This window comes from Cyanistes caeruleus, chromosome 34 (assembly GCF_971803275.1).
Source record: "Cyanistes caeruleus chromosome 34, bCyaCae1.hap1.1, whole genome shotgun sequence".
Classification (NCBI taxonomy): Eukaryota; Metazoa; Chordata; class Aves; order Passeriformes; family Paridae; genus Cyanistes; species Cyanistes caeruleus.
Genome location: NC_141735.1, coordinates 1337274 through 1365110, shown reverse-complemented (window position 1 = coordinate 1365110; position 27837 = coordinate 1337274). Strand labels below are relative to the sequence as shown.

Genomic DNA, 27837 nt, shown 5'->3' with positions numbered 1-27837 from the left:
CGTCGCTATGGCAGCGAGCCGAAAGGGGCGTGGCCAGGGGCGTTACCGTGGTGACGGCGGAGGGGCGTGGTCTGAGGCCCCGCCCCCCGGGGTGTGATGAGCTGCCGCGGTCTCAGCGCGCGCCGCGGCTGCAGCGCAGGTAAGGGGGGGGGGTCACACCTGGGGGGGCTCAGACGGGGGGAGACCCCCCCCCCAAAACACCCCAAACCCACCCTCAGAACCCCCCTCCGGGGTCCCGCAACCCCCCCCGACCCGGCAGATCCCCCCGCGTCCCCCCCCCGGGCACTGCGGCAGCGGCTCCGCATCCCCGGGCAGAGCCCCCCCCCGCGCTGTCCCGGGAGAATTTGGGGAGCCCCCACCCCAAAATTCGCGTGTTTGTGTTCCCAAACCCCCCCCGATCCCCCCCGGCGCTGCGGCCGCTGATCCCCGTTAAGAGCATTAACGGGGGGGGGAGTGGGGGGAGAGCGGGGGGCTCTGGGGGGGCTCTGGGGAGCCGGGGGGGGGTCTCGGAGGAGTTTTGGGGGTTCCAGGCAGGAATTTGGGGCGCTCGGGGTTTGTTTGAGAGGATTTGGGGGCGCTCAGGCTGACCCGGAGAGTTTTTTGGGGGGGGGCTTGGAGGAGTTTTGGGGGTCCCGGTGAGGATTTGGGGAGGCTCGGGGGTCGTCAGAGAGGATTTGGGGGGGCTCAAGGGGGTCTCTGGAGAGGTTGGGGGGCTTCGGTTGAGTTTGGGAATGGCCGGGGGGGTCCTGGGGGAGCTCGGGGGGTCCCTGACAGTTTTGGGGAGGGGGTCTAAGGAGGAGGGGGGGAACTCTGAGGAGTTTTGGGGGGTCCCGGGGGGGCTCAAAAAGAGGACGGGGGGGCTTTGGGGGGTCCCCGGGAAGGATTTGGGGAGGGTCCCTCTCCCGTTTGGGGGGGTTTCGATTTAATATTGGGGAGGGGTCTCTACTGAAAGTGAACTTTGGGGAAGGGTTTGGGGGCGTCCCGATTAATTTGGGGAAGTTCCTGTTAATTGGAGGGATCTTTATTAATTTGTGGCGGATTTATTAATTCGGGGAGGGGTCCCCCTTAATTTGGGGAGGGGTCTCTTTTAATTCGGGAGGTTCTTTATTAATTTGGGATGGTTCCATTAATTTAGGGGGGGGCTCCATTAATTTAGGAAAAACCTCTCAATCCAAAGAATATTTTTATTAATTCGAGGAGGGGTCCCCCTTAATTTGAGGAGGGGTCTCCGCTAATTTAAGGATCCCGAGGGTCACTTTGGGGGGAGGGGATTGTGACCAAACCCCCCCCCCCCTTTCCCAACCCCCCCCCTTTTTTTTTTTTAATTTTCCAGCTGCTCCCTGAACCCTCCCAGCGTCGCCCCCTCCCCAAATTTGGGGGTCCCCAAAGGTCACCATGCTGTCCCCTCCCCCCTACGACCCCCTGGAGCTGCCGAGGTTCAGCGACCCCCGCTGGGAGGGGGAGGGGGGCGCGGGGGGGCCCGAGGAGGAGGAAGAGGAGGAGGAGGAAGAGGAGGAGGAAGGCTCCGCCCGGCGCTTCGAGCGCTCCCGCATCAAAGCTCTGGCAGGTGCGGGGTGGGGGGGGGGGGACCCCAAAAATGGGGGAAAAAAAATCGAGGTGGGAAAAGATAAAAAAAAAAAAAAAAAAAAAATTGGGGAAAAAAAAAGTGAAAACGGGAAAAAAAAATGCAAAAAAACGGAGGGGAAAGTGGAAAAAATTGAGGGGAAATGCACGAAAAGAGGTGGAAGGGTTAAAAAATTGAGGGGGAAATGCACGAAAAGAGGTGGAAGGGTTAAAAAATTGAGGGGAAATGCACGAAAAGAGGTGGAAGGGTTAAAAAATTGAGGGGAAATTCACAAAAAAAGGTGGAAGGGTTAAAAAATTGAGGGGAAAGCGCAAAAAGCGGCGCGAAACGCACAAAAAGTGAGGAGAAAAATTCAATTTTCGTGGGGGAAGTGGAAAGAATGGGGGGGGAAAGAGTAAAAAGTGGGGGGGGAAAGTCCTAAAATTGGGTGGAAATGCGTAAAAATTGAGGGGGGAGTGGATAAAAATGGGTGGGAAATGGAAATATTCGTGGGAAATGCGGAAAAATTCTGGGCAAAGCGCGAAAAATGGGAGAAAAGGAAAAAAGTGAAAAAAAAATCGGGGGAAATGAACAAAAAGTGGGGGGGAAAGTTCAAATATTGGAGGGGAAAGCAAAAAGTTTGGGGGGGAAAGTGCAAGAAATGTGAAGAAAACACAAAAAGCGGGATAAAAATGCGAAAATCAGAGGGAGGGTGGGAAAAATGGAAAGGGGAAAATGCAAAAAATTGGGGAAAAGCCGAAAAAAAAAGGAAGAAACCGCCCAAAAAATGATGGGAATGGATAAAAAAACGGGATTGGAACCTGAGAAAAGCGGGGAGAAACTCGCCAAAAATGTGGAGGATCCGAAAAAAATGGGAATAGGGACCCCTGGAATGTTTTTTGGGAGGATAAATAAGTGAGGGAAATAAAGCAAGCGATGGAAAAGTGGAGAAAATCAGGGAAACAGCCCCAAAAAATGAGGGAAACGACCCAAAAAATGATGAGAATCATATCGGGAATATGTGAGAATCCCAAAAATGGGGATGGGGAACCCAAAACTTGGGGAGTTGGACCCCAAAAATGGGGAAATGCGCCCAAAAATGAGGAGGGGGCGGCAGAAAAATGTGGGGAAAACGGCAAAAAACGGGGGGAAAAAAAATCCGAAATAGGTGGAAATGTCCAGAAAAGAGGGGAAAACAACCAAAAAATATGGGGAGACCCCAAAAATGGGGATGGGGGAGCCTCAAAACGTGGGAGTGATCCCTAAAAAATCGGGGAAACCCCCCAAAAAATGGAGGAAGACCCCCGAAAATGGGGGAAAACCCCCGAAAATGGGGAAAAACGCCGAAAATGGGGGAAAAACGCCGAAAATGGGGGAAAAACCCCGAAAATGGGGGAAAAACCCCGAAAATGGGGGAAAACCCCCGAAAATGGGGGCATCCAGTGGAAAAATGGGGGGGAACTCCCCAAATTTCCCTTCCCAAACCCCCTGGATTGCCCCAAACCCCCCAGGAAATTCCCCCAAACCCCCCCAATCTGCCCCAGGACCCCCCCAAGGACCCCCCCCCAAATCCTCTTAGCGTTAATCCAGCACCGGCTGGCGCGGGGGGATCCCCTCCCCCCCCCCCCGACCCCCCTCGGGGGGCTCCGACCCTTGGGGAGCTTTGGGGGGATTTTGGGGGGGGTTTTGGGGAGGTTTTGGGGGTCCCTGAACCCCCCCCCCCACTCCCCCCTTTTCCTCCCAGCCGTGCGGAAGAAGGGGGATGTGGGGAGGGGTCTTTGGGTGGGATTTGGGTGGTTTAGGGGGGTCTTTGGGGGATTTTGGGGGGGTTTTGGGGGGTCTTTGGGGGTTTTTGGGGGGCTTTTGGGGGGGTCTGAGGGTCTGTGACCCCCCCAGACCGACACAGAAGGGGGGGGAGGGGGGGAGTCGCTGTTGGGATTTGGGGGCTCTGGGTGGGATTTGGGCGGTCGGGGGAGGGGTTTGGGTGGTCTGGGAGGGATTTGGGGGGAGTTTTGGGGGTCTCTGAGCCCCCCCCCCCCCCGTGACCCCTCCCCAGACGAGCGCGAGGCGGTGCAGAAGAAAACCTTCACCAAGTGGGTGAATTCCCACCTGGCCCGGGGGTCGCACCTGGGGGACCTTTACAGCGACCTCCGGGACGGGCGGCTCCTGCTGCGGCTGCTCGAGGGGCTCTCGGGGGAGACCCTGGTGAGTGCGACCCCTCCCCAAAATGGGGACACCCCCCTCAAAGGGGAAACCCCCCCCAAAAAAAAACACCACCCCCCAAAGAGGGACCCTCCCCAAAAAATGGGAAATCCCTCAAAAAAGGACCCCCGGGACCCCCCCCGGCTGCTCGAGGGGCACTCGGGGGAGACCCTGGTGAGTGCGACCCCTCCCCAAAATGGGGACACCCCCCTCAAAGGGGAAACCCCAAAAAAAAACCACCACCCCTAAATAAGGACCCTCCCCAAAAAATGGGAAATCCCTCAAAAAAGGACCCCCGGGACCCCCCCCCCGGCTGCTCGAGGGGCTCTTGGGGGAGACCCTGGTGAGTGCGACCCCTCCCCAAATTTGGGACAACTGTCATGGGGACCCCCAGACCCTCCTGGAGACCCCCAGACCCCCCCAAATCCTCCTGTCTGTGACCCCCACCCCCCTCTGCCTTTCTCCCATATGTCCCAAACCCCAAATTCTGCCACCCTCACCCCCCCCGGGCCCCCCTAGACCCCCCAAAACCCCCTCCCCAGACCCCCCCACCCCCCTCTGTGCTCCCCAAATCCCCTTCCTGTGACCCCCACCCTCCTCTAGACCTCCCCAACCCCTTTTCCATCACCCCCAGACCCCCCCAAACCCCCTCCCCAAAACCTCCGCGCCCCCCCAAACCCCCCAACCCCTCTCCCAGTCACCCCCAGACCCCTCAAACCCCCTCCCCAAAACCTCCGCGCCCCCCCAAACCCCCCAACCCCTCTCCCAGTCACCCCCAGACCCCCCAAACCCCCTCCCCAAAACCTCCACGCCCCCCCAAACCCCCCAACCCCTTTTCCATCACCCCCAGACCCCTCAAACCCCCATTCCTACACCCCCCACCCCCTTTTAACCCCTTCCAAACCCCCATTTCCTCCCTCCCCACGCCCCCCTCTCCCCCTGCCCGGCTGGGGGAGGGTCTCTGACCGTGCCCCCCCGGCCCAGCCGCGCCCCACGCGGGGCCGGATGAGGATCCATTGCCTGGAGAACGTGGAGAAGGCGCTGCGCTTCCTGCGGGAGCAGCGCGTGCACCTGGAGAACGTGGGCTCGCACGACATCGTGGATGGCAACCCCCGCCTGACCCTCGGCCTGGTCTGGACCATCATCCTGCGCTTCCAGGTGGCCCCCCCGGGACCCCCCCCCCCCCCCCCCCGCTGGGTGAAATGGGGAGGGGGCGCGGCCGCCCTGGGAGGGGGGGGGTCTGTGCCCATCCTGGGTCATTTCGGGGGGTTCTGAACCCACCCTGGGGGCTCGGTTTGGTCATTGAGGTACCCCAGACCTCCCAGGGGCTCCTTCTGGGGGTCCTGCACCCACTTTTGGGGGTCCTGCACCCGCTTTTGGGGGTCCTGCACCCACTTCTGGGGGTCCTGCACCCACTTCTGGGGGGTCGTGACCCCACCCAGGAGGGTCCCAGACCTCATTTTTGGGGGTCTTGACCCCACCACGGGAGGCTTGCACCCATTTTGGGGGTCCCAGACCCGCTTTGGGGGGGTTCTTGACCCTAATTTAGGGGTGTCTGACCCCATTTTTCGGGCTGCCCCCTCCCCAGATCCAGGACATCAGCGTGGAGACCGGGGACACGCGGGAGAGGAAATCGGCCAAGGACGCGCTGCTGGCCTGGTGCCAGATGAAAACCGCGGGGTGAGGGGGTCCCGGGGGTCCCGGGGGGGTTTGGGGGGTCCTGGGGGGCTGGTGCCAGATGAAAACCGCGGGGTGAGGGGGTCCCGGGGGTCCCGGGGGGGTTTGGGGGGTCATGGGGGGCTGGTGCCAGATGAAAACCGCGGGGTGAGGGGGTCCCGGGGGTCCCGGGGGGGTTTGGGGGGTCCTGGGGGGCTGGTGCCGGATGAAAACCGCGGGGTGAGGGGGTCCCGGGGGTCCCGGGGGGGTTTGGGGGGTCCTGGGGGGCTGGTGCCAGATGAAAACCGCGGGGTGAGGGGGTCCCGGGGGTCCCGGGGGGGTTTGGGGGGTCCTGGGGGGCTGGTGCCGGATGAAAACCGCGGGGTGAGGGGGTCCCGGGGGGGTTTGGGGGGTCCTGGGGGGCTGGTGCCAGATGAAAACCGCGGGGTGAGGGGGTCCCGGGGGTGTTTGGGGGGTCCTGGGGGGCTGGTGCCAGATGAAAACCGCGGGGTGAGGGGGTCCCGGGGGTCCCGGGGGGGTTTGGGGGGTCCTGGGGGGATCCTGGGGGGCTCTGTGGAGCTGTTGCCAGATGAAAACTGTGGGGTGAGGAGGGTCTGGGGGGGTCCTGGGGGCCTCGGGGGGATCCTGAAGGGATCTGGGAGGGTCCTGGGGGGGTCCAGGAGGGGTCTGGGTGGTCTCAGTGTGGCTCAGGAGGGACCTGTGGGGTCTGGGGGGTTCCTGGGGGCTCCCGGGGGCTCTCGGGGGGTCTGTGACCATCCCCGCCCCCCCCAGGTACCCCAATGTGAACGTGCAGAACTTCACCACGAGCTGGCGGGACGGGCTGGCCTTCTGCGCCCTCATCCACCGGCACCGGTGTGCAGGGGGGGCTGTGGGGCAGGGGGGGCTGCTGTGGGGCAGGGGGGCTGTGGGGCAGGGGGGCTATGGGGCGGGGGGCTGTGGGGCAGGGGGCTGTGGGATGGGGGGGCTGTGGGGCACAGGGGCTGCTGTGGGGTGGGGGGCTGTGGGATGGGGGGGCTGTGGGGCACAGGGGCTGCTGTGGGGCGGGGCTGTGGGGTGCGGGGGCTGGGGATGATGGGGATAGGGGGTTATGGGGTTAGGGGTCAGTGGGTCTGGGTCAGTGGTCAGTGGGTCAGGGATCAGTGGCCATGGCTCAGTGGGTCAGTGCTCAGGGTCAGTGGGTCATAGGTCAATGGTCAGTAGCCATGGCTCAGGGTCAGTGGCTCAGGGTCAGTGGGTCAGTGGCCATGGCTCAGGGTCAGTAGCCATGGCTCAGGGTCAGTGGGTCAGTAGCCATGGCTCAGGGTCAGTGGCTCAGGGTCAGTGGGTCAGTGGCCATAGCTCAGGGTCAGTGGCTCAGGGTCAGTGGGTCAGTAGCCATGGCTCAGGGTCAGTGGGTCAGTGGCCATGGCTCAGGGTCAGTGGCTCAGGGTCAGTGGGTCAGTGGCCATAGCTCAGGGTCAGTAGCCATGGCTCAGGGTCAGTGGCTCAGGGTCAGTGGGTCAGTGGTCATGGCTCAGGGTCAGTAGCCATGGCTCAGGGTCAGTGGGTCAGGGTCAGTGGGACAGTGGTCAGTGGGTCAGTGGCTCAGGGTCAGTGGGTCAGTGGCCATAGCTCAGGGTCAGTAGCCATGGCTCAGGGTCAGTGAGTCAGGGTCAGTGGGTCAGTGGTCATGGCTCAGGGTCAGTGGTCATCTGTCCGGTCGCCCCCAGGCCGGAGCTGCTGGACGTGGGGTCTCTGCGCGGGGCCAACGCCCTCCACAACCTGCAGAGCGCCTTCGCCGTGGCCGAGCGGGAGCTGGGGGTCACCCGGCTGCTGGACCCCGAGGGTGAGGGGCTGCGGGGGCTGGGGGTCCCCGGGGGGGGATTTGGGGGTGGCTTTGGGGGTCCCCGAGGGGGGATTTGGGGGTCTGACCCCCCCCCCGTGCCCCCCAGATGTGGCCGTGGAGCAGCCGGACGAGCGGTCAGTGCTGACCTACGTGGCCGCCCTCTACCACCACTTCTCCAGGATGAAGGCGCTGGCCGTGGAGGGAAAACGCGTCGGGAAGGTCCGGGATGGACACGGGGTGGACAGATGGACATGGGGGGGACACGGGATGGACAGATGGACATGGGGGGGACACGGGATGGACAGATGGTGTTGGGGGATGGGGATGGGCGGGGGGATGGGGTGGGGGGGGCAGGGAGGGACAGATGGAGATGGACAGAAGGATGGGTGGGGGATGGGGATGGATGGATGATGGATGATGGATGGATGGATGATGGATGATGGATGATGGATGATGGATGATGGATGATGGATGGATGATGGATGGATGGATGGATGATGGATGGATGATGGATGGATGATGGATGGATGGATGGATGATGGATGGATAATGGATGGATGATGGATGGATGGATGATGGATGGATGATGGATGGATGGATGATGGATGGATGATGGATGGATGATGGATGGATGGATGATGGATGGATGATGGATGGATGATGGATGGATGGATGATGGATGGATGATGGATGGATGATGGATGGATGGATGGATGGATGGATGATGGATGGATGATGGATGGATGGATGATGGATGGATGATGGATGGATGGATGGATGATGGATGGATGGATGGATGATGGATGGATGATGGATGATGGATGGATGATGGATGGATGATGGATGATGGATGGATGGATGGATGATGGACGGATGGATGGATGGATGGATGATGGATGATGGATGATGGATGGATGGATTGATGGATGATGGATGATGGATGGATGATGGATGATGGATGGATGGATGGATGGATGATGGATGGATGGATGGATGATGGATGGATGATGGATGGATGATGGATGGGTGGATGATGGATGGATGGATGGATGGATGATGGATGGATGATGGATGGATGATGGATGGGTGGATGATGGATGGATGGATGGATGGATGATGGATGGATGATGGATGGATGATGGATGATGGATGGATGGATGGATGATGGATGGATGGATGGATGGATGATGGATGATGGATGGATGATGGATGGATGGATGGAGGATGGATGGATGGATGGATGATGGATGGATGATGGATGGATGATGGATGATGGATGGATGGATGGATGATGGATGGATGATGGATGATGGATGGATGATGGATGATGGATGATGGATGGATGGATGGATGATGGATGGATGATGGATGGATGGATGGATGGATGGATGGATGGATGATGGATGGATGGACAGACAATGGATGATTGATGGATGATGGATGAACAGACAATGGATGATGGATGGATGGACAGATGACAGACACGAGCACGGACAGACAGACATCCGCCTGTCCCGCAGGTTCTGGAGGCAGCGCGCGAGGCCGAGGGCCTGGCCGGCCGTTACGAGGCGCAGGCGGCCGAGCTGCTGGGCTGGATCCAGCGCTCGCTGCTGCTCCTCACTGACCGGCGCCTGCCCCGCGGCATCCCCGGCCTGCAGGGGCAGCTCCAGGCCTTCAGCGCCTACCGCACCACCGAGAAACCCCCCCGGTGAGCCCCAAATTGGGCTGGGGGGCAGAGTGGGCTCGGGGGGCTCCCCAGGGGGGTTTGGGGTCCCCAAATTGGGTTTGGGGTCCTCCCAATGGGTTTCAGTTTCCCTCTGAGGGGTTTTGGGGTCCCCCCGGGGTGGGTTTTGGGGTCCCCTGGTGTATTTTGGGGTCCCCCCTGCAGGTTCGAGGACAAGGGGTCCCTGGAGGTGCTGCTGTTCTCGCTCCGGAGCCGCCTGCGAGCCAACAACCAGCGACAGTTCGTGCCTCGGGAGGGGACCCACAGCACCGACATCAACAGGGTGACAGGGACAGGGGACAGGGATGGGGACATGGGGGACATGGGGGGCATGGGGGACAGGAGAGACACACAGCACCGACATCAACAGGGTGACAGGGACAGGGGACAGGGATGGGGACATGGGGGACATGGGGGGCATGGGGGACAGGAGAGACACACAGCACCGACATCAACAGGGTGACAGGGACAGGGAACAGGGATGGGGACATGGGGGGACAGGGGGGGCACAGGGGGGACATGGGGGACAGGAGGGACACACAGAACCGACATCAACAGGGTGACAGGGACAGGGGACAGGGACAGGGGATGGGGTTGGGGGGACACGGGAGGGGACTCAGTTACACAAGTGCCAGGTGTCCCAGGTGTCCCCAGGTGTCCCGGGTGCCCCAGGTGACACATGCCAGGTGTCCCGGGTGTCCCGGGTGCCCCAGGTGACACATGCCAGGTGTCGCGGGTGCCCCAGGTGACCGTGCGGTGCCCGCAGGCGTGGGAGCGGCTGGAGAAGGCGGAGCACGGCCGGGAGCTGGCGCTGCGCTCGGAGCTGCTCCGGCAGCAGCACCTGGAGCAGCTGGCGGCGAGGTTCCACCGCAAGGCCGCCCTCAGGGAGACCTGGCTGGGGGACAACCAGCGCCTGGTGGCACAGGTGACACCGGGACCCCCCACCCAGCGACCCCCGACACCCCCCGCGACCCCAAATCAACCCCAAATCACAACCCCGTGGCACAGGGGACCCCCCCTGTCCCCACCAGGACAATTTCAGGGCGCGTCCCCCTCCTTTGTCACCCCTCACGTCCCTTTCCCCCCCACCAGGACAATTCCGGGGGGGTCCCTGGAGTGTCCCAGCCTCTCACGCCCCTTTCCCCCCCCCAGGACAATTTCGGGGGGTCCCTGGCGGGGGTCGAGGCCGCTCTGCGCAAACACGAGGCCATCGAGAGCGACATCGCCGCCTACGGCAGCCGCGTGCGCGCCGTCACCGCCGTGGCCGCCGAGCTGGAGGCCGAGCGCTATCACGACATGAGCGGTATCGCGACACGGCGCGACCACGTGGTGTCGCTTTGGGAGGCGCTGCGGGCGCAGGTGGCGGCGAGGCGAGAGCGGCTCCGGGCGCACCTGGAGCTGCAGCGGCTCCTGCGCGACCTGGAGCACCTGATGGGCTGGATGGAGGAGATGGAGGTGGGGAGGGGAGCCGGGGGGGGTGGGGTCCCCTGGTGGGACCCCCTCCCGGTGACCCCCCCCCGTGTCCCCCGTGTCCCCCGGGTCCCCAGGTGCGGCTGCAGTCGCGGGATTTCGGGCAGCACCTGAGCCAGGTGGATGATCTGCTGCAGATCCACGCCCTGGTCGAGGGGGACGTGGCGGCCCAGGCCGAGAGGGTCCGGAGTGTGGGGGCGGCGGCCGAGCGCTTCCTCGGGGAGGGGGGCGGTGAGTGACCCCCAAAATTGGGACCCCTGTGATGCCCTGGAACCCCCAAACCCAGGGACGCCTGAATCCTGGGACCCCCACGCACCTCCCCAAAACTGGGACCTACCAGAACCCCAAAACGGACCCTCAAACCTCAGGACCCCCAAAAACTGAGACCCCAAAACATCGGATCCCTGAACCCTGGGACCTCCAAATCCCAGACCCCCAGGACCCCCAAACGCTGCCTCTCCCAAATCCTCGGGATCCCGGAATCCCAGACCTTGGGACCCTCAAAAATTGGGATCCCCAAACACCGTACCCCTGAACCCTGGGGATTCCAGACCCCAGGACCCCCAAACCCTGGGACCCCCGGGTCCTGCCAAGCCCCGCTGACCCCCGCCCGTGCCCCCAGGGTACCGCCCGTGCCCCCCGGAGCAGCTGCGGGCCCGGGTGGCGGCTCTGGAGCTGCGCTACCGGGGGCTCTCGGCGCTGTCGGCGCAGCGGCGGCTGCGGCTGGAGCGCTCCCGGCGCCTCTGGAAGTTCCTGTGGGATGCGGGCGAGGAGGAGGCCTGGATGCGAGAGCAGGAGCGGCTCCTGCGCTGCCCGGAGCTGGGCCGGGACCTGCCGGGTGCCCTGCGGATGCTGAGCCAGCTCGAGGCCATCCGAGGGGCGCTGGGGGGACGCGCGGGGCCGCTGGAGCAGCTGCTGGAGCGGGGCCGGGAGCTGCTGGCGCAGGGAGACCCCGACGGAGCCGCCGGATCCATGGAAGCCACCCCTGGATCAACGGGATCCGCTGCCGGATCGATGGGAAGCGCGAAACCCGCCGAATCCGCTGCTGGATCCACCGCCAAATCCACGGAACCTCCCCCGGGACCCCCGGAATCCAAGAACGCATCCCTGGGACGCGCTGCCGGACCCGTGGAATCCACCCCTGGATCCTCGGAGGGACTCTCGGCATCCGCCTCCAGACCCTCGGAACCCGCCGTGGGATGCCCAGAAGGCCCTGAGGGACCCCCGGGCCCCACTCCCGGCTGCCCGGACCCCGCGGCCGCCGTGTCCCGCCGGATCCGGGAGCTGGAGTCGCTCTGGGCGGCGCTGCCGGCGCTGGCCGGGGCTCGGGAGCGGCGGCTCCGAGCGGCCGCGGGGCGATTCCAGCTGGACGCGGAGGCTGCCGAGGCCGAGGCCTGGCTGGCGGCCGCTGCCCGGAGAGTGGCGGGGCCGGAGCTCGGCCACGACGAGAGATCCGCGGGGATCCTGGAGCGGCGGCTGCGGGAGCTGCAGGACGAGATGCGGCGGCGCGGGCCGGCGCTGGCGGCGCTGCGGGAGCAGGCGCTGCCCGGCGATGCCGCCGGAGTTCCCGATGTGGTGCCGGGGCTGGCGGAGCGGCTGGCGGAGCTGGAGCGGCGGCACCGGGAGCTGGAGGAGCGGGCGGAGCTGCGGCGCCTGGAGCTGCGGGACGCGCTGGGATTGTTCGCGGCGCGCAGCGAGGCCGATGCCTGCGCGCTCTGGGTGGGCGAGAGGGAGCAGTGGCTGCTCTCCATGGAAATTCCCGAGCGCATCGAGGACCTGGAGGTGGTGCAGCAGCGGTGAGCGCCCCGCGCTGAGCCGTGGAAATCCCAGAATTATTCCCCGGGAAATCCTGGATTCGCCCCCGCCGGGATTCCCCCAGGAATTTTCCCAAGAATACACGAGATCGCCCCGTTATTCCCGTTTTTCCTCAGGATCTCTCCAGTATTCCCAGTGTTCCCTGAGTTCCTACCTCCACCACAACATTCCCAGTGTTCCGGGTGTTCCCGTTTTCCCAGAATTTTCACTCCCAACACAGCATTCCCTGTACTCTCTGAATTCTCACCTTGACGTGAGATATTCCCAGCCCTCCCAAAATTCCCACCTCCAACACCCTATCCCCAGCACTCCCAAAATTCCCACCCCCAGCGCGGTATTCCCGGGATTTGCGGTATTCCCGGGATTTGCGGTATTCCCAGGGTTTCCAGCACGGCGTTGCTGGGGTTTCCGCTGTTCCCTGAATTCCCAGCCCCAGCTCGGTATTCCCGGTATTCCCGGTCATTCCCGGCGCTCCCGCAGGTTCGAGACGCTGGAGCCGGAGCTGGCGGCGCTGGCGGCGCGCGTGGCCTCCGTGGGCCGCGTCACGCAGGAGCTCCAGGGATCCGGGGACAGGAACCGGGAGAGCGCCCGGGAAACCTGGGAGCAGCTCCGGGACAGGTGGGGGCGGGCCCGGCGGGTTCATTCCGGCCAGGAATCGCGGGTGGATCCGGGCGGGGATGGATTCTCCGGGCGCTCGGGGATGCTCCGGGCGGAGGGAAGTGTTCCGGGCGGGGATGGATTCTCCGGGCGCTCGGGGATGCTCCAGGGATGCAGGGAGGGGTTTTCCAGGCCGGGATACTCTGGGAAGGGATGGATTCTCCAGCCTGGGACGCTCCAGGGATGGATTTTTCAGGCCGGGAGCGCTCCCCGGGCTCTGTCCCACCGCGCCCCGATCCCGCCCGTGCCAGGTGGGAGCGGTTCCGGGCGCTGACCGAGCGCAAGAAGGTGGCGCTGACCGCGGCGCTGAACATCCACAATTTCCGCCTGGAATGCCACGAGACGCGGGGCTGGATGCGGGAGAAGACGGCGGCGATCGAGTCCACGCGGGCGCTGGGCCGGGACCTGGCGGGGATCACGGCGCTGCAGGGGAAGCTGTCGGGGATGGGGCGCGACCTGGACGCGATCCAGGGAAAGCTGCGGGAGCTGCGGGCCGAGGGCGAGAAGCTGCAGGGGGAGCAGCCGGAGCGAGCGCCCGAGATCCGCGAGGGGCTGGCGGGGCTGGAGGCCGAGTGGGACGCGCTGCGCCGGTGCCACCGGAGCCGCGAGGAGTCCCTGGGGCAGGCGCGGCGGCTCCAGGGCTTCCTGCGGGACCTGGCGGCGCTCCAGGCCTGGCTGTCCCGCACACGCGCGGCCGCGGGCTCCGAGGATGTCCCCGCGTCCCTGGCCGAGGCCGAGGGCTCCCTGCGGCAGCACGAGAGCCTCCGCACCGAGATCTCACACTACGGCGCCGATTACCGGAGCGCCCGCGCCGCCGGCCGGGAGGTGACGCGGGGACAGACGGACCCGCAGAGCCTGAGCCTGCTCCAGCGCCTGGAAGCGCTGGACGCGGACTGGGAAGAGCTGGGCCGGGTGTGGGAGAAGCGGCAGCGGCTCCTGGCCCAGGCTGTCGCATTCCACGTGTTCCTGCGGGACGCCAAGCAGGTGGAGGGAGCGCTGGGGAAGCAGGTGAGGGGGAGCCGGGGTGTTGCGGGGAATGCCGGGGCTCCGGTGCCATCCCGATCCCGATCCCGATCCCGATCCCGGTCCCGATCCCCGTCCCGATCCCGATCCCGGTCCCGGTCCCGGTCCCGGTCCCGGTCCCGGTCCCGATCTCCATCCCTATCCCGGTCCCGGTCCCGGTCCCGGTCCCGGTCCCGATCCCTGTCCCGGTTCCTATCCCGATCCCCATCCCGATCCCGGTCCCGATCCCGATCCCGGTCCCGATCCCGATCCCGATCCCGATCCCGATCCCGGTCCCGATCCCCATCCCGATCCCGATCCCGGTCCCGGTCCCCATCCCCATCCCCATCCCCATCCCGGTCCCGGTTCCGATCCCGATCCCCATCCCCATCCCCATCCCGGTCCCGGTCCCGGTCCCGATCCCGATCCCCATCTCCATCTCCATCCCGATCCCGATCCCGGTCCCGGTCCCGATCCCCATCCCCATCCCCATCCCGGTCCCGGTCCCGGTCCCAGTCCCGGTCCCGGTCCCGGTCCCGGTTCCGATCCCGGTCCCGGTGCGCAGGAGCACGCTCTGGCGCACACGGAGATGCCGGGCACGGTGCCGGGCGCGGAGGCGGCCGTGCGGAGGCTGGAGGAGTTCCTGGCCGCGCTGGACACCGGAGCCGAGCGCGTCCGGGCGCTCACGGACACCGGGAAGAAGCTGCTGGACGAGGGCGGCGTCCACGCGGAAAAGGTGCGGGAGACGGTGGAGTCGGTGGAGAGCAGGTGAGGGAGACCCGTCCCGGTCCCGGTCCCGGTCCCGGTCCCGGTCCCGGTCCCGGTCCCGGTCCCGGTCCCGTCCCATCCCCTGGGATTGGGGTCTCTCACCCCACCCCCGACCCTGGCTCAGGCACCAGAAGATCCGGGAATCGGCCCAGGAGCTGCTGGGGCGGCTGCGGGATAACTGGGAGCTGCAGAAATTCCTGCAGGATGGGCAGGAGGTGAGACGGGATCGGGATCGGGATCGGGATCGGGATCGGGATCGGGATCGGAATCGGGATCGGAATCGGGATGTAGATGAGGGATGGGTGGGGTTAAAATGGGGATGGGATGAAGATGAGAACTGGGCTGGGCTGGGACTGTGGGAGGAGATCCTGACCTGTGTCCCCGTTCCCGGTCCCATTCCCGGTCCCACTCCCGTTCCCGTTCCCAGCTGACGCTGTGGCTGAACGAGAAGCTGCCGGTGGCTCGGGACGTGTCCTACGAGGGCACGCGGGACCTGCAGGGCAAGTGGCAGAAGCACCAGGCCTTCGCCGCCGAGCTCGCGGCCAACCGGGCCTGGCTGGAGGCGCTGGAGAAGGTGGGAACGGGGGGAAAAAATGGGGGAAAACGTGGGGGAAACAGGATCCGGGAAGGAGCGTTCCTTGGGAAAGGTGGGATATGGGTGAGGGAAATTGTCTCAAAATTCTGTGGGTCCAACCTCAGCGATTCCATGGGTCCAGCCTCATCGACTCCATGGGTTCAACCTAAATAATTCCATGATTCCATGGGTCCAGCCTTAAAAATTCCACAATTCCATGGGTCCAACCTTCACCATTCCACAATTCCATGGGTCCAGTCTTCCTAATCCCACAATTTACTGGATGGATCTCAAGGATCCCACGTGTCCCACACTGACAATTCCATGATTTTCTGGGTCCAACCTTGATGGTTCCACGGGTCCAGTTTTGATGATTCCACCATCCCGTGTGTCCAACCGTCACCACCCCACAACTAAACGGGTCCAACCTCAACCATCCCACAATCCCAACCTTGACCGTTCCACGGCGTTTTGGGTCCGACCGCGCCAGTTCTGGTGTCCAGCCCGTAACTCCCCGCCGCCGTTCCCGTGTCCCGCAGGACGGGGAGCAGCTGGCGCGGGCGCGGCCGGCGCTGGCCGGACGAGTGACCGCGCCCCGGCAGGAGCTGCGGGCGCTGTGGGCGCAGGTGGAGGCGGCAGCAGCCGCCAAGGGCCGGGGTTTGGCCGAGGCCGCGCGCGCCGAGAGCTGCGCCCAGGCCTGCGCCGGACTCCGCTCGTGGCTGGCCGGAGTCCGCGCCCAGCTCCGCTCCGGACACTGCGGCCAGGACCTGACCAGCGTCGGGGTCCTGCTCACCCGGCACCAGGTCAGGGAAGGGGGCTGGGAAATGGGGGGGAAAGGGGGGGAAGGGGTACAGGTTTGGGGGGTGGGCTTTGGGGTGGGTGTGGGATGAAGGTTTGGGACACCCAGGTTTTGGGGTGAAGGTTTAGGGTGCAGATTTTGGGGTGCTCAGGGTTTTGGGGTGTTCAGGGTTTTGGATGCAGGATTTGGGTTCAGGGTTTTGGGGTTCAGGATTTTGGGGTTCAGGATTTTGGGGTTCAGGTTTTTGGGAGCAGGTTTCGGGATGCAGATTTTGGAGTCCCCAGGTTTGGGAGTGCCGGTTTTGGGTGCAAGTTCTGAGGGTTCAAGTTTTGGGGTGCAGATTTTGGAGTGCAGGTCTGTGATGCAGGGATTTGGGTGCGGGTTCAAGTTTTGGGGTGCAGATTTTGGGGTCCCCCGGGCGTTCCTGACCCCCCAAACCCCCGCAGCTGCTGGAGACGCAGGCGGCGCTGCGGGAGCAGGAGGTGGGGGCGCTGCGGGCGGAGGCCGGGGGGCTCAGCCCGGGGCACCCCCGGAGCGCGGGGGTGCAGGAGCAGGTGCGGGAGCTGGAGCAGCAGTTCCGGGAGCTGCGGGAGCCGCTGCAGGAGCGCGGCCGGAGCCTCGCGGCCGCCAGGGAACTGCACCAGTTCCGCAGGGACCTGGAGGACGAGCTGGTGAGGGCGGGGATGGCCCCCGGTGCTGCCACTGAGCCCCGGGGTGTTTGGTGTCCCGTGCCTGACCCCCCATTCCTGACCCCGAATTCCTGACCCTGAATTCCTGACCCCGAATCCCTGACCCCGAATCCCTGACCCCAAATCCCTGACCCCAAATCCCTGACCCCAAATCCCTGACCCCGAATCCCTGACCCCAAATCCCTGACCCCAAATCCCTGACCCCAAATCCCTGACCCCGAATCCCTGACCCCAAATCCCTGACCCCAAATCTCTGACCCCAAATCCCTGACCCCGAATCTCTGACCCCAAATCCCTGACCCCAAATCCCTGACATCCCCCCATTCCTGACCCCGAATTCCTGACCCCGAATCTCTGACCCCAAATCCCTGACCCCAAATCCCTGACCCCGAATCCCTGACCCCAAATCCCTGACCCCAAATCCCTGACCCCAAATCTCTGACATCCCCCCCATTCCTGACCCTGAATCTCAGACCCTCCCAGGGACTCTGAACCCCAAATTCTCTTCCCTCCATGGCTGTCCCTGACCCCAAATCCCTGAGTCCCCCCCATCCCTGTCCCTGCAGTGTCCTGGACCCCCAATGTCCCCAATGTCCCCAATGCCCCCGTGTCCCCCCCTTGCCCCCAGTGACCCCTAATGTCCCCCAATGTCCCCATGTCCCCAGTGTCCCCCAGTGACCCCCAATGTCCCCCCGTGTCCCCAGCTGTGGGTGCAGGAGCGCCAGGCCCTGGCCACGTCCACGGACCACGGGAAGGACCTGCCCTCGGTGCAGCTGCTGCTCCAGAAGAACGAGGTGGCTCAGAGGGTCCCCAAATGTCCCCAAATGTCCCCAGATACCCCCCGTGACCCCTGTGACCCCCCTAGGACTCTTTCCATACCCCCACAGACCCCCCACCCGGGAGGTCCCATCGATGTCTGTCCCCCCAGACCCCCCACAGGTTTTCTGCCTCGCCCCCCAGATCCCCCATAAATCCCCACAGAGCCCCCAATTTCCCCCACTGACCCCCAGACCCCTTTAACCACCCCCCAGACCCCCTTAGACCCCTCAATTTCCACCATGGACCCCCCATAAACTCCCCCATAGACCCCAGGCCCCCCAGTTTCCCTCACCGACCCCCGATTTCCCCCACAGACCCATAACCCCCCCCTCAGAGCCCCCAGACCCCCATAAAACCCCTCCTAGACCCCCCCAAACCCCCCCTGACCCCACGTTTCCCCCCGCAGACGCTGCAGAAGGAGCTGCAGGGCCGCGAGCGCCGCGTGACGGAGCTGCTGGAGCGGGGGGTCCCCGGGGGGGTCCCCGGGGGGGTTCCCGGGGGGGTCCCCGCCTTGCGGGAGGCCTGGCGGGAGCTGCGGGCGCAGGCGGCGCGGAGGCAGCGGCGGCTGGAGGCCGCCTTGGCCGCCCAGCGCTTCCTGCGCGACGCCGCGGCCGCCGAGGCCTGGCTGGGCGAGCGGGAGCTGCACATGCTGGCCCAGGACAAGGCCAAGGTGGGCCAGGGACAGGACCCCCACCCCAGGGACAGCGGTGTCACCCCCGCTTTGGCTGGGGTGGCTGAAGGGGGGTGGTCCAGGGGTCTCCAGGGGTCTCCAGGGTGGCTCTGGGGTCTCCAGGGTGGTCTGGGGGTTTGTGGGGGGGTCCCAGAGGGGCAGGGAGGGGGAGAGGGGGGGCAGAGGGGCTGTGGGGAGAGGTTTGTGGGGTCTGGGGGGGTCTGGGGGGTTTATGGGGGGGTTGTGATGGGTTTATGGGGATTGGGAGGGGGCTGGGGGGGGTTTGGGAGGGCTGGGGGGTCTATGGGGGGTCAGCAGGGAATGTGGCGGGGGTTTGGGGGGCTGTGGGGAGGGGTTTGGGGGGTCAGAGGGAGAGCTGAGGGGTCTGGGGGGGTCTGGGGGTTTCTATGGGGTGAGTCTGGGGGGGTCAGGGGATTCTGAGTGGGGCCTATAGGGGATCTATAGGGGTCAAGGAGGGTCAGAGGGGATCTGTGGGAGGTCTTTGGGGGTCCGCAGGGTCTGCGAGTGGCTTGGAGGGGTCAAGGGCACCCAAAGGACCTGCTGGGGGTCTCTGGGGGGTGGGGACACCCTGGTGACCCCCGTGTCCCCTCCGTGGTGTCCCCAGGACGAGCCGGGCGCCCAGGCCATGCTGAGCCGGCACCTGGGGCTGGAGCAGGAGCTGAGCGACTACGGCGGCACCGTGGAGCTGCTGGCCGAGCAGGGCCGGGCCATGGCGGCCAGCGGCCACCCCGACGGGTGGGGACACCTGGGGACACCTGGGGACACCTGGGGATACCCTGGGGACACCCTGGGGATACCCTGGGGACACCTGGGGACACCCCTGGGGACACACCTGGGGACACCCTGGGGACACCCTGGGGACACACCTGGGGACACCCTGGGGACACCCCTGGGGACATCCCTGGTGCCGTGTGCACAACCACCGCGTCCCCTGAGACCCCCATCCCCTGCTCACTGTCCCCTGACACCGCTGTCCCCTGTCCCCCATGGTGACAACGCTGTCCCCTGTCCCCCATGGTGACACTGCTGTCCCCTGTCCCCTGTGGTGACACCGCTGTCCCCTGTCCCCCCATGATGACACCACTGTCCCCTGTCCCCCATGGTGACACCGCTGTCCCCTGTCCCCCGTGGTGACACCGCTGTCCCCTGTCCCCCATGGTGACACCGCTGTCCCCTGTCCCCTGTGGTGACACCGCTGTCCCCTGTCCCCTGTGGTGACACCGCTGTCCCCTGTCCCCCCTGGTGACACCGCTGTCCCCTGTCCCCGCTGGTGACACCGCTGTCCCCTGTTCCCGCTGTCCAGCGAGCGGCTCCGTGCCCGCGCGGCGCAGGTGCAGCGTCTCTACGCGGGGCTGTGTCACCTGGCCGGGGAGCGCAGGGCCACCCTGCAGGGCCACCACCGCCTGTGCCAGCTGCGCCGTGACCTCGATGACCTGGAGCAGTGGATCTCGGAGCGAGAGGTGGTGGCGGCGTCCCGGGAGCTGGGGCAGGACTTCGAGCACGTCACGGTGAGGGGACACCGAGGGGACACCGAGGGGACACCGAGGGGACACAAGGACAGGGACACTGAGGAGCCCCTGTGGCAGTGCCAGGTGGTCCCCAGGTCATCTTGACACTGGGGGGATCCTTGTGTCCCTGTCACTGGGGGTGGCCCCCGGACCCCAGCTTGTCCCCTCGTGTCACCGGGTGTGTCCCGGTCACTGGGGGTGTCCGTGTCCCTGTCCCCAAGGATGTCCCTGTCCCCAGGAGTGCCCCGCTGACCCCCCGTGTCCCCCTGTCACCGGGAGAGGACCCTGGCTGTGGTGTGTCCCGTGTCTGCCTGTCACCAGGAGTGTCCCCTGTCCCCGACAGCTCCCCGTCCCGCTGTCCCGTGTCCCCTGACCCCTGTCCCCTGACCCGTGTCCCCTGACCCCCTGTCCCGTGTCCCCTGTCCCCTGTCCCGTGTCCCCTGTCCCCTGTCCCCTGTCCCGTGTCCCCTGACCCGTGTCCCGTGTCCCCTGACCCGTGTCCCCTGTCCCGTGTCCCCTGACCCCTGTCCTGTGTCCCCTGACCCCTGTCCCGTGTCCCCTGACCCCTGACCCGTGTCCCGTGTCCCCTGTCCCGTGTCCCGTGTCCCCTGACCCCTGTCCCGTGTCCCCTGACCCCTGACCCCTGTCCCGTGTCCCCTGACCCCTGTCCCGTGTCCCCTGACCCCTGTCCCCTGACCCGTGTCCCCTGTCCCGTGTCCCCTGTCCCCTGTCCCCTGTCCCGTGTCCCCTGACCCCTGTCCCGTGTCCCCTGACCCGTGTCCCCTGTCCCCTGACCCGTGTCCCCTGACCCGTGTCCCCTGTCCCCTGACCCCTGTCCCGTGTCCCCGCAGCTGCTCCGGGACAAGTTCCGCGAGTTCTCACGGGACACGGGCGGGCTGGGCCAGGAGCGGGTGGACGCGGCCAACGCGGCGGCGGCGGCGCTGATCGCCGGGGGCCACCCCGAGCGCGCGGCAGTGGCCCAGTGGCAAGCGGGGCTCAACGAGGCGTGGGCGGAGCTGCTGGAGCTCGTGGCCACCCGGGCGCAGGAGCTGGCGGCCGCGCACGACCTGCAGCGCTTCCGCCGCGACGCCCGGCAGGTGCTGGCGCAGCTCCGCGACAAAGCCCGGCAGGTGCCCGAGGAGCTGGGGCGGGACCTGCGGGCGGCCGAGGGGCTGGAGAGACAGCACCGAACCTTCGAGCACGACGTGCAGGCCCTGAGCGCGCAGGTGAGGCACAGGGGACAGGGGAGGGGACAGGGGACAGGGGACAGCGACAGGGGACAGGGGACAGCGACAGGGGACAGCGACAGGGGACAGAGGACGGATGAGGGGACAGGGGACAGGGGAGGGGACAGCGACAGGGGACAGGGGACAGGGGACGGGACAGCGGCAGGGGACAGGGGACAGGTGAGGGGACAGATGAGGGGACAGGGACAGGTGAGGGGGCAGCGACAGGGGACAGGGGACAGGGGACAGGGGACAGGGGACAGGGGGACAGCGACAGGGACAGGGGACAGGGGAGGGGACAGGGGACAGCGACAGGGGACAGGGGACAGGGGAGGGGGACAGGTGAGGGGTGCTGCGGTGCAGGAGGTGGCTGTGAGTGTCATGGCATGGCTGTCCCATGTCACACCTGTCCCCAGGTGACGGCTGTCCAGGAGGCCGCAGGACGCCTGTCACACCTGTCACACCTGTCCCACCTGTCCCATGTCACACCTGTCACACCTGTCCCATGTCACACCTGTCCCACCTGTCCCCAGGTGATGGCTGTCCAGGAGGCCGCAGGACGCCTGTCACACCTGTCACACCTGTCCCCAGGTGACGGCTGTCCAGGAGGCCGCAGGACGCCTGTCACACCTGTCACACCTGTCCCACCTGTCCCATGTCACACCTGTCCCACCTGTCCCCAGGTGAGGGCTGTCCAGGAGGCCGCAGGACGCCTGTCACACCTGTCCCATGTCACACCTGTCACACCTGTCCCCAGGTGACGGCTGTCCAGGAGGCCGCAGGACGCCTGTCACACCTGTCACACCTGTCCCACCTGTCCCATGTCACACCTGTCCCCAGGTGACGGCTGTCCAGGAGGCTGCAGGGCACCTGTCACACCTGTCCCATGTCACACCTGTCCCACCTGTCCCATGTCACACCTGTCACACCTGTCACACCTGTCCCATGTCACACCTGTCCCACCTGTCCCCAGGTGACGGCTGTCCAGGAGGCCGCAGGACGCCTGTCACACCTGTCCCATGTCACACCTGTCCCACCTGTCCCCAGGTGACGGCTGTCCAGGAGGCCGCAGGACGCCTGTCACACCTGTCCCATGTCACACCTGTCACACCTGTCCCCAGGTGACGGCTGTCCAGGAGGCCGCAGGACGCCTGTCACACCTGTCACACCTGTCACACCTGTCCCATGTCACACCTGTCACACCTGTCACACCTGTCCCACCTGTCCCATGTCCCACCTGTCCCCAGGTGACGGCTGTCCAGGAGGCCGCAGGACGCCTGGCCGCGGCGTACGCGGGCCCGCGGGCGGAGGAGCTGCGGGCGCAGGAGGGCGCGGTGGCCGCGGCCTGGGCCGAGCTCCGCGGGCGCTGCCAGCGCCGCCGCCGCCTGCTCGGGGACACCGTGGAGCAGTTCCGGTTCCTCCGCGCCGCCCGCGACCTCCGGCTCTGGATGGACGGGATGCACCTGCAGCTGCAGGCCCGCGAGAGGCCCAGGTGGGACACGGGGGGACACGGGGGACAGCTGGGGACACAACTGGGACACGGGGGGGACACAGCGGGGACACAGAGGGACATGGGGACAGCCCTGGGGACACACAGGGACACACAGGGACATGGGGACAGTCCTGGGGACACACATGAGGACAGCCCCGGGGACATGGGGACAGCTCTGGGGACATGGGGACACACAGGGACACACAGGGACACACAGGGACATGGGGACAGCCCTGGGGACACACATGAGGACAACCCCGGGGACATGGGGACACACAGGGACACACAGGGGTACACCACGTGGGGATAGCCCTGGGGACATGGGGACACACAGGGACATGGGAATAGCCCTGGGACATGGGGACAGCCCTGGGGACACAGGGACATTACAGAGATAAGGGGGGACACAGGGACATGGGGACACACAGGGACACCGGGACAGCCCTGGGGACATTGTGACATCTCAAGGACACCCCAGGTGACCCCAGCACCACCCTGGTGGCCCAGCCCTGCCCGCCGTGGCCAGCTGGAGCTGGGGTGTCCCCGTGGTGACCGCCGGTGTCCCTGTCCCCTGACAGGGATGTCACCGCGGCCGAGCTGCTGATCCAGCAGCACCAGGGGCTGCGGGCGGAGCTGGAGGCGCGCGAAGGCTCCTTCGGGGCCTGCGTGGCCGTGGCCACCGCGCTGCTGCAGCGCGGCCACCACGACGCCGACAAGGTGGGACACGCCTGCCACCGTGTCACCCTGTCACCGTGTCCTCATTCCCCTGTCACCACCCTTGTCACCGGCCCCAAGTCCCCGGCCCCACATTCCTCATCCAAATCCTTGTGTCCCCGTCGCTGTCCCCAGCCCAGGTCCCCTCGTGTCCCCGTCGCTGTCCCCAGCCCAGGTCCCTTCATGTCCCCGTCGCTGTCCCCAGCACAGGTCCCCTCGTGTCCCCGTCGCTGTCCCCGTGTCCCAACCCCACCCCTGTATCTCTGTCCCCATCCTGTCCCCAAGTGTGTCCCCGTGTCCCCCCAGCTGTCCCAGGAGCTGGCCGAGCTCCAGGAGCGCCGCAGGGACATCGGGGAGCGCTGGCAGGACAAGCTGGAGTGGCTGCAGACTGGTGAGAACTGGGGGGACCACGTGTCCCCCTCGTGTCCCTTCATGTCCCTCCGTGTCCCCTGTGCCAGCCTCAGGTGCTGCCCCCACCCAGGAGGTGCCACCTGAGGGGTCCCTGTGCCCTGTGTCCCCTCTCAGTGCCCAGGACAGGGGACAGGGATGGCAGAGGGGGGTCCCTGTGCCCAGGGGTGGCAGAGGGGGGTCCCCGTGTCCCCTCTGAGTGCCCAGAGGTGGCTCAGGGGTGGCAGAGGGGTGTCCCGTGTCCCCTCTGAGTGCCCAGGGGTGGCTCAGGGGTGGCAGAGGGGTGTCTCTGCCCCCCGGTGCCCCCCCGGTGACCGTCCCCGTGTCCCCAGTGCTGGAGGTGCTGGTGTTCGGGCGCGACGCGGCCACGGCCGAGGCCTGGCTGGCCAGCAGGGAGCCCCTGGCCCGCGCCCCCGAGCTGGGCTCCAGCCTGGCCGAGGCCGAGACCCTCCTCAAACGCCACCAGAGCTTCCAAAAGGCTGCGGCCGCCTGGGACGAGAGATTCGCTGCCCTGAGCCGCCTCACCACGGTGGGGACACGGGGACATGGGGGGGAGTGGGGGGACATGGGGGGGAAATGGGGAGGGGGACACGGGGACACGGGGGGGAATGGGGGGAAATGGGGAGGGGGACACGGGGACACGGGGGGGAATGGGGGGAAATGGGGAGGGGGAAATGGGGACCCTGGGGACATTGGGGACATGAGGGGAAATGGGGGGGAAATGGGGAGGGGGACATGGGGACACGGGGGGACATTGGGGACATGAGGGGAAATGGGGAGGGGGAAATGGGGGGAAATGGGGAGGGGGACACGGGGACATGGGAAATGGGGAGGGGGACATGGGGACCCTGGGGACATTGGGGACATGGGAGGGAAATGGGGAGGGGAATACGAGGGGGGAGAAGGGGGGCACGGGGGACATGGCAAGGACAAGGAGACGGCTGTGACACCGAGCGTGGGAAGGGGTCCCTGTGTCACCTCCCCACCCTGGGGGGGTTCCCCCTGTGTGTCCCCCCGTTGTCACCGGTCTGTCCCTGACCCCCCTCGATCCCCCCAGCTGGAGGAGAAGGAGCGGCGGCGGCGCCAGGAGGAGGAGGAGGAGGCGAGGAAGCTGCAGCCCCCCGAGCCCCCCCCGGCCCAGGCCGAAGTCGGGGGGACCCCCCCGGTGGTGCCCCCCGAGAGGCAGGACGGGGGAGGGGGCGGGGAGGGGCAGAGGTGAGGGGGGGGACGGGGAGAGATTCATTCAGGGCCAGGGGAGAGATTTTGGGGACACCCTCGGCGGGGGCGGGACATGGGGAGGGGGTTCTGGGGGTGACAGGGAGGTGTCCCCTGTGTCCCCACCCCCTGCAGGGTCCCCACCCCCCAGAGCCGCCCACCGGAGCCCCCGGCCCTCAATGGGATCCGCCCCGACAGCGCCGCGGGCCAGGTAACGCCCCCCGAACCCCCAAAATTCGGGGGGGACACCCTCGGACCCCTCTGTAGGACCCCCCCCCTCACCCCTGTCCCCCTCCCCAGGTCCCCAAAGGGGCGCAGGAGGGGGGGCCCGGGCCGGGGGGGGTGGCGGCCACGCTGCCCCCCCGTGTCCCCCCCCCACCCGAGAGCCTGGAGGGGGGGCTGTGCCGAAAGCAGGAGCTGGAGGCGCCCGGCAAGAGAGCCACCAACAGGTCAGGAGGGGGACACCCCTGGGGACACCTTGGGGACACTCTGGGGACACCCTGGGGACACTGGGGACACCCCGGGGACACCTTGGGGACACCCTGGGGATACTGGGGACACCTTGGGGACACCCTGGGGACACCCCTGGGGACACCCTGGAGATGCCTTGGGGACACCCTGAGGACTCCAGAACATCCTGGAGACACCGCCCGGCCTTGGGGACACCCTGGGGACACCGGGGACACCCCTGGGGACACGCCCCATTTCACATTCCCACACAGACCACGCCCACTCAGACACGCCCACATCACCCGGCTATATTTGGGCATCCTGGCTCCGCCCACACGACCCCGCCCTCACATGGCCACGCCCATTAAACACCACGCCCCTCGCTTAAAGTCACAACGACCTCCAGGTCCTGGCAGAGTCTGGGCTGTGTCCTGGGGGCCCCTTAAACCCCCCCTGAGCCCTCCCCAGGTCCTGGCAGAGTCTGGGCTGTGTCCTGGGGGCCCCTTAAACCCCCCCTGAGCCCTCCCCAGGTCCTGGCAGATTCTGGGCTGTGTCCTGAGGGCCCCTTAAACCCCCCCTGCGATCTCCCCAGGTCCTGGCAGCGTCTGGGCTGTGTCCTGGGGGTCCCTTAAACCCCCCCTGAGCCCTCCCCAGGTCCTGGCAGCGTCTGGGATGTGTCCTGGGGGCCCCTTAAACCCCCCCTGAGCCCTCCCCAGGTCCTGGCAGAGCCGGGGATGTGTCCTGGGGGTCCCTTAAACCCCCCCTGACCCCTCCCCAGGTCCTGGCAGCGTCTGGGCTGTGTCCTGGGGGCCCCTTAAACCCCCCCTGGGCCCTCCCCAGGTCCTGGCAGAGTCTGGGCTGTGTCCTGGGGGTCCCTTAAACCCCCCCTGAGCCCTCCCCAGGTCCTGGCAGAGTCTGGGCTGTGTCCTGGGGGGGATGGTGAGCTCAGAGACCCCTCCTGACCCCCCCAGGTCCTGGCAGAGCCGGGGCTGTGTCCTGGGGGCCCCTTAAACCCCCCCTGACCCCTCCCCAGGTCCTGGCAGCGTCTGGGATGTGTCCTGGGGGCCCCTTAAACCCCCCCTGAGCCCTCCCCAGGTCCTGGCAGAGTCTGGGCTGTGTCCTGGGGGTCCCTTAAACCCCCCCTGAGCCCTCCCCAGGTCCTGGCAGAGTCTGGGCTGTGTCCTGGGGGCCCCTTAAACCCCCCCTGAGCCCTCCCCAGGTCCTGGCAGAGTCTGGGCTGTGTCCTGGGGGGGATGGTGGGCTCAGAGACCCCTCCTGACCCCCCCAGGTCCTGGCAGAGCCTGTACTGCGTGCTGCGGGGGGGGTCCCTGAGCGTGTTCAAGGACGCGCGGGGGGCGGGCGCGGGGGTCCCGTACCACGGCGAGCCCCCCACCCCCCTGCGAGGAGCCCGCTGCCACCCGGCCACCGCCTACCGCAAACGGAAACACGTCTTCAGGCTGGGGTACGGGGGGAAAAATGGGGGGAAATCGGGGAAAATTGGGGGGAAAATGGGGGAAAAATTGAGGGGGAAATGAGGAGGAAATTGGGGGAAAGTGGGGGGAAAAATAGGAGGAAAGAGAGAGGAGATGGGGGAAAAAATGTGGGGAAAATTGAGGGGATGGGGGAGAGAAATGTGGGGAAAACGCAAAGAAAAATGTGGGGGGAAATTGGGGGGAAATTGGGGAGATGGGGGAAGGAAATGGGAGGGAAATGCAGAGAAAAATGGGGAGGAGATGGGGGAAATGCCGAGGAAGATGAGGGGAAATGGGGTGGAAAGCGGGGGAAGAGTGAGGGAAGAACGGGACGGGATGTGGGGGGACTGGGGGGGACACGAAGGGACTGGGGGGGGGTCGCGGTGGCTGATCCTGCACCCCCCCCGCCCAGGCTGAGCGATGGGAAAGAATTCCTGTTCCAGGCTAAGGACGAGGTGAGACCCCCCGGTGTCCCCTGGATGTCCCCTGGATGTCCCCAGTGTCCCCCAGCCCCCCCAGTGTCCCCAATGTCGCCGTGTCCCCTCCCCAGGCCGACATGGCCCTGTGGCTCCGGGCGATCGAAGCCGCCGCCGGGGCCACGCTGGGCCCGGGGGGACCCCGGGAGGGCTCGGGGGTCCCCGGGGGTCCCCCCAAGGGGATGTCGCGGGCCCTGAGCCTCCCCCCGGTGCCCCCCCCCGCCGAGGGAGCCCCCCGGCCCCGCGAGCCCAAGGAGAGGGAGAAACGCTTCAGCTTCTTCAAGAAGAACAAGTAGAATTTGGGGGTGACGGAGGGACACGGGGGGGCCCCATGGAGGGGCTGAGTGTCCCCCCTCCCCCTCCCGTCCCGGTGATGTCCCCGTGCAGCCCCCACCCCAATAAAGTGATTGGAGGCACAGCCTGGGGGGTCTGAGTGTGCTGGGGAGCGGGACTGGGAGGGACTGGGATGAACTGGGATGGACTGGGATGGACTGGGAGAGGTTGGGATGGACTGGGATGAACTGGGAGAGGTTGGGATGGACTGGGAGGGACTGGGAGAGGTTGGGATGAACTGGGATGGACTGGGATGAACTGGGAGAGG

General features: G+C 66.1%; 1 protein-coding gene across 3 annotated transcripts; it reads left to right on the top strand.

Moving 5' to 3' along the window:
• Positions 1 to 36: 36 nt before the first annotated feature.
• Positions 37 to 27837, top strand: SPTBN2 (spectrin beta, non-erythrocytic 2). 3 transcript variants are annotated; one of them, XM_086871090.1, is made up of 36 exons: positions 37 to 139; positions 1334 to 1567; positions 3621 to 3769; positions 4751 to 4924; positions 5355 to 5446; positions 6215 to 6295; positions 7153 to 7268; positions 7375 to 7487; positions 8789 to 8976; positions 9157 to 9274; positions 9758 to 9916; positions 10144 to 10446; positions 10539 to 10692; positions 11084 to 12257; positions 12757 to 12894; positions 13185 to 13941; positions 14501 to 14703; positions 14828 to 14918; positions 15131 to 15277; positions 15817 to 16080; positions 16523 to 16747; positions 17470 to 17559; positions 17991 to 18254; positions 18880 to 19010; positions 19579 to 19783; positions 20635 to 21009; positions 22257 to 22501; positions 23080 to 23218; positions 23522 to 23606; positions 23956 to 24152; positions 24681 to 24838; positions 24974 to 25049; positions 25139 to 25287; positions 26577 to 26750; positions 27173 to 27215; positions 27311 to 27837. In XM_086871090.1, exons 2-36 carry the CDS (start codon positions 1396 to 1398, stop codon positions 27530 to 27532), a joined length of 7371 nt encoding a protein of 2456 aa, XP_086727216.1. In that variant the 5' UTR covers positions 37 to 139; positions 1334 to 1395; the 3' UTR covers positions 27533 to 27837. The 3 variants fall into 3 exon arrangements, with proteins under 3 accessions (XP_086727216.1, XP_086727218.1, XP_086727217.1); XM_086871091.1 differs by lacking the exons at positions 37 to 139; positions 1334 to 1567; positions 3621 to 3769; positions 4751 to 4924; positions 5355 to 5446 and adding an exon at positions 5912 to 5932; XM_086871092.1 differs by lacking the exons at positions 22257 to 22501; positions 23080 to 23218; positions 23522 to 23606; ... (5 more) ...; positions 27173 to 27215; positions 27311 to 27837 and adding an exon at positions 21426 to 21900.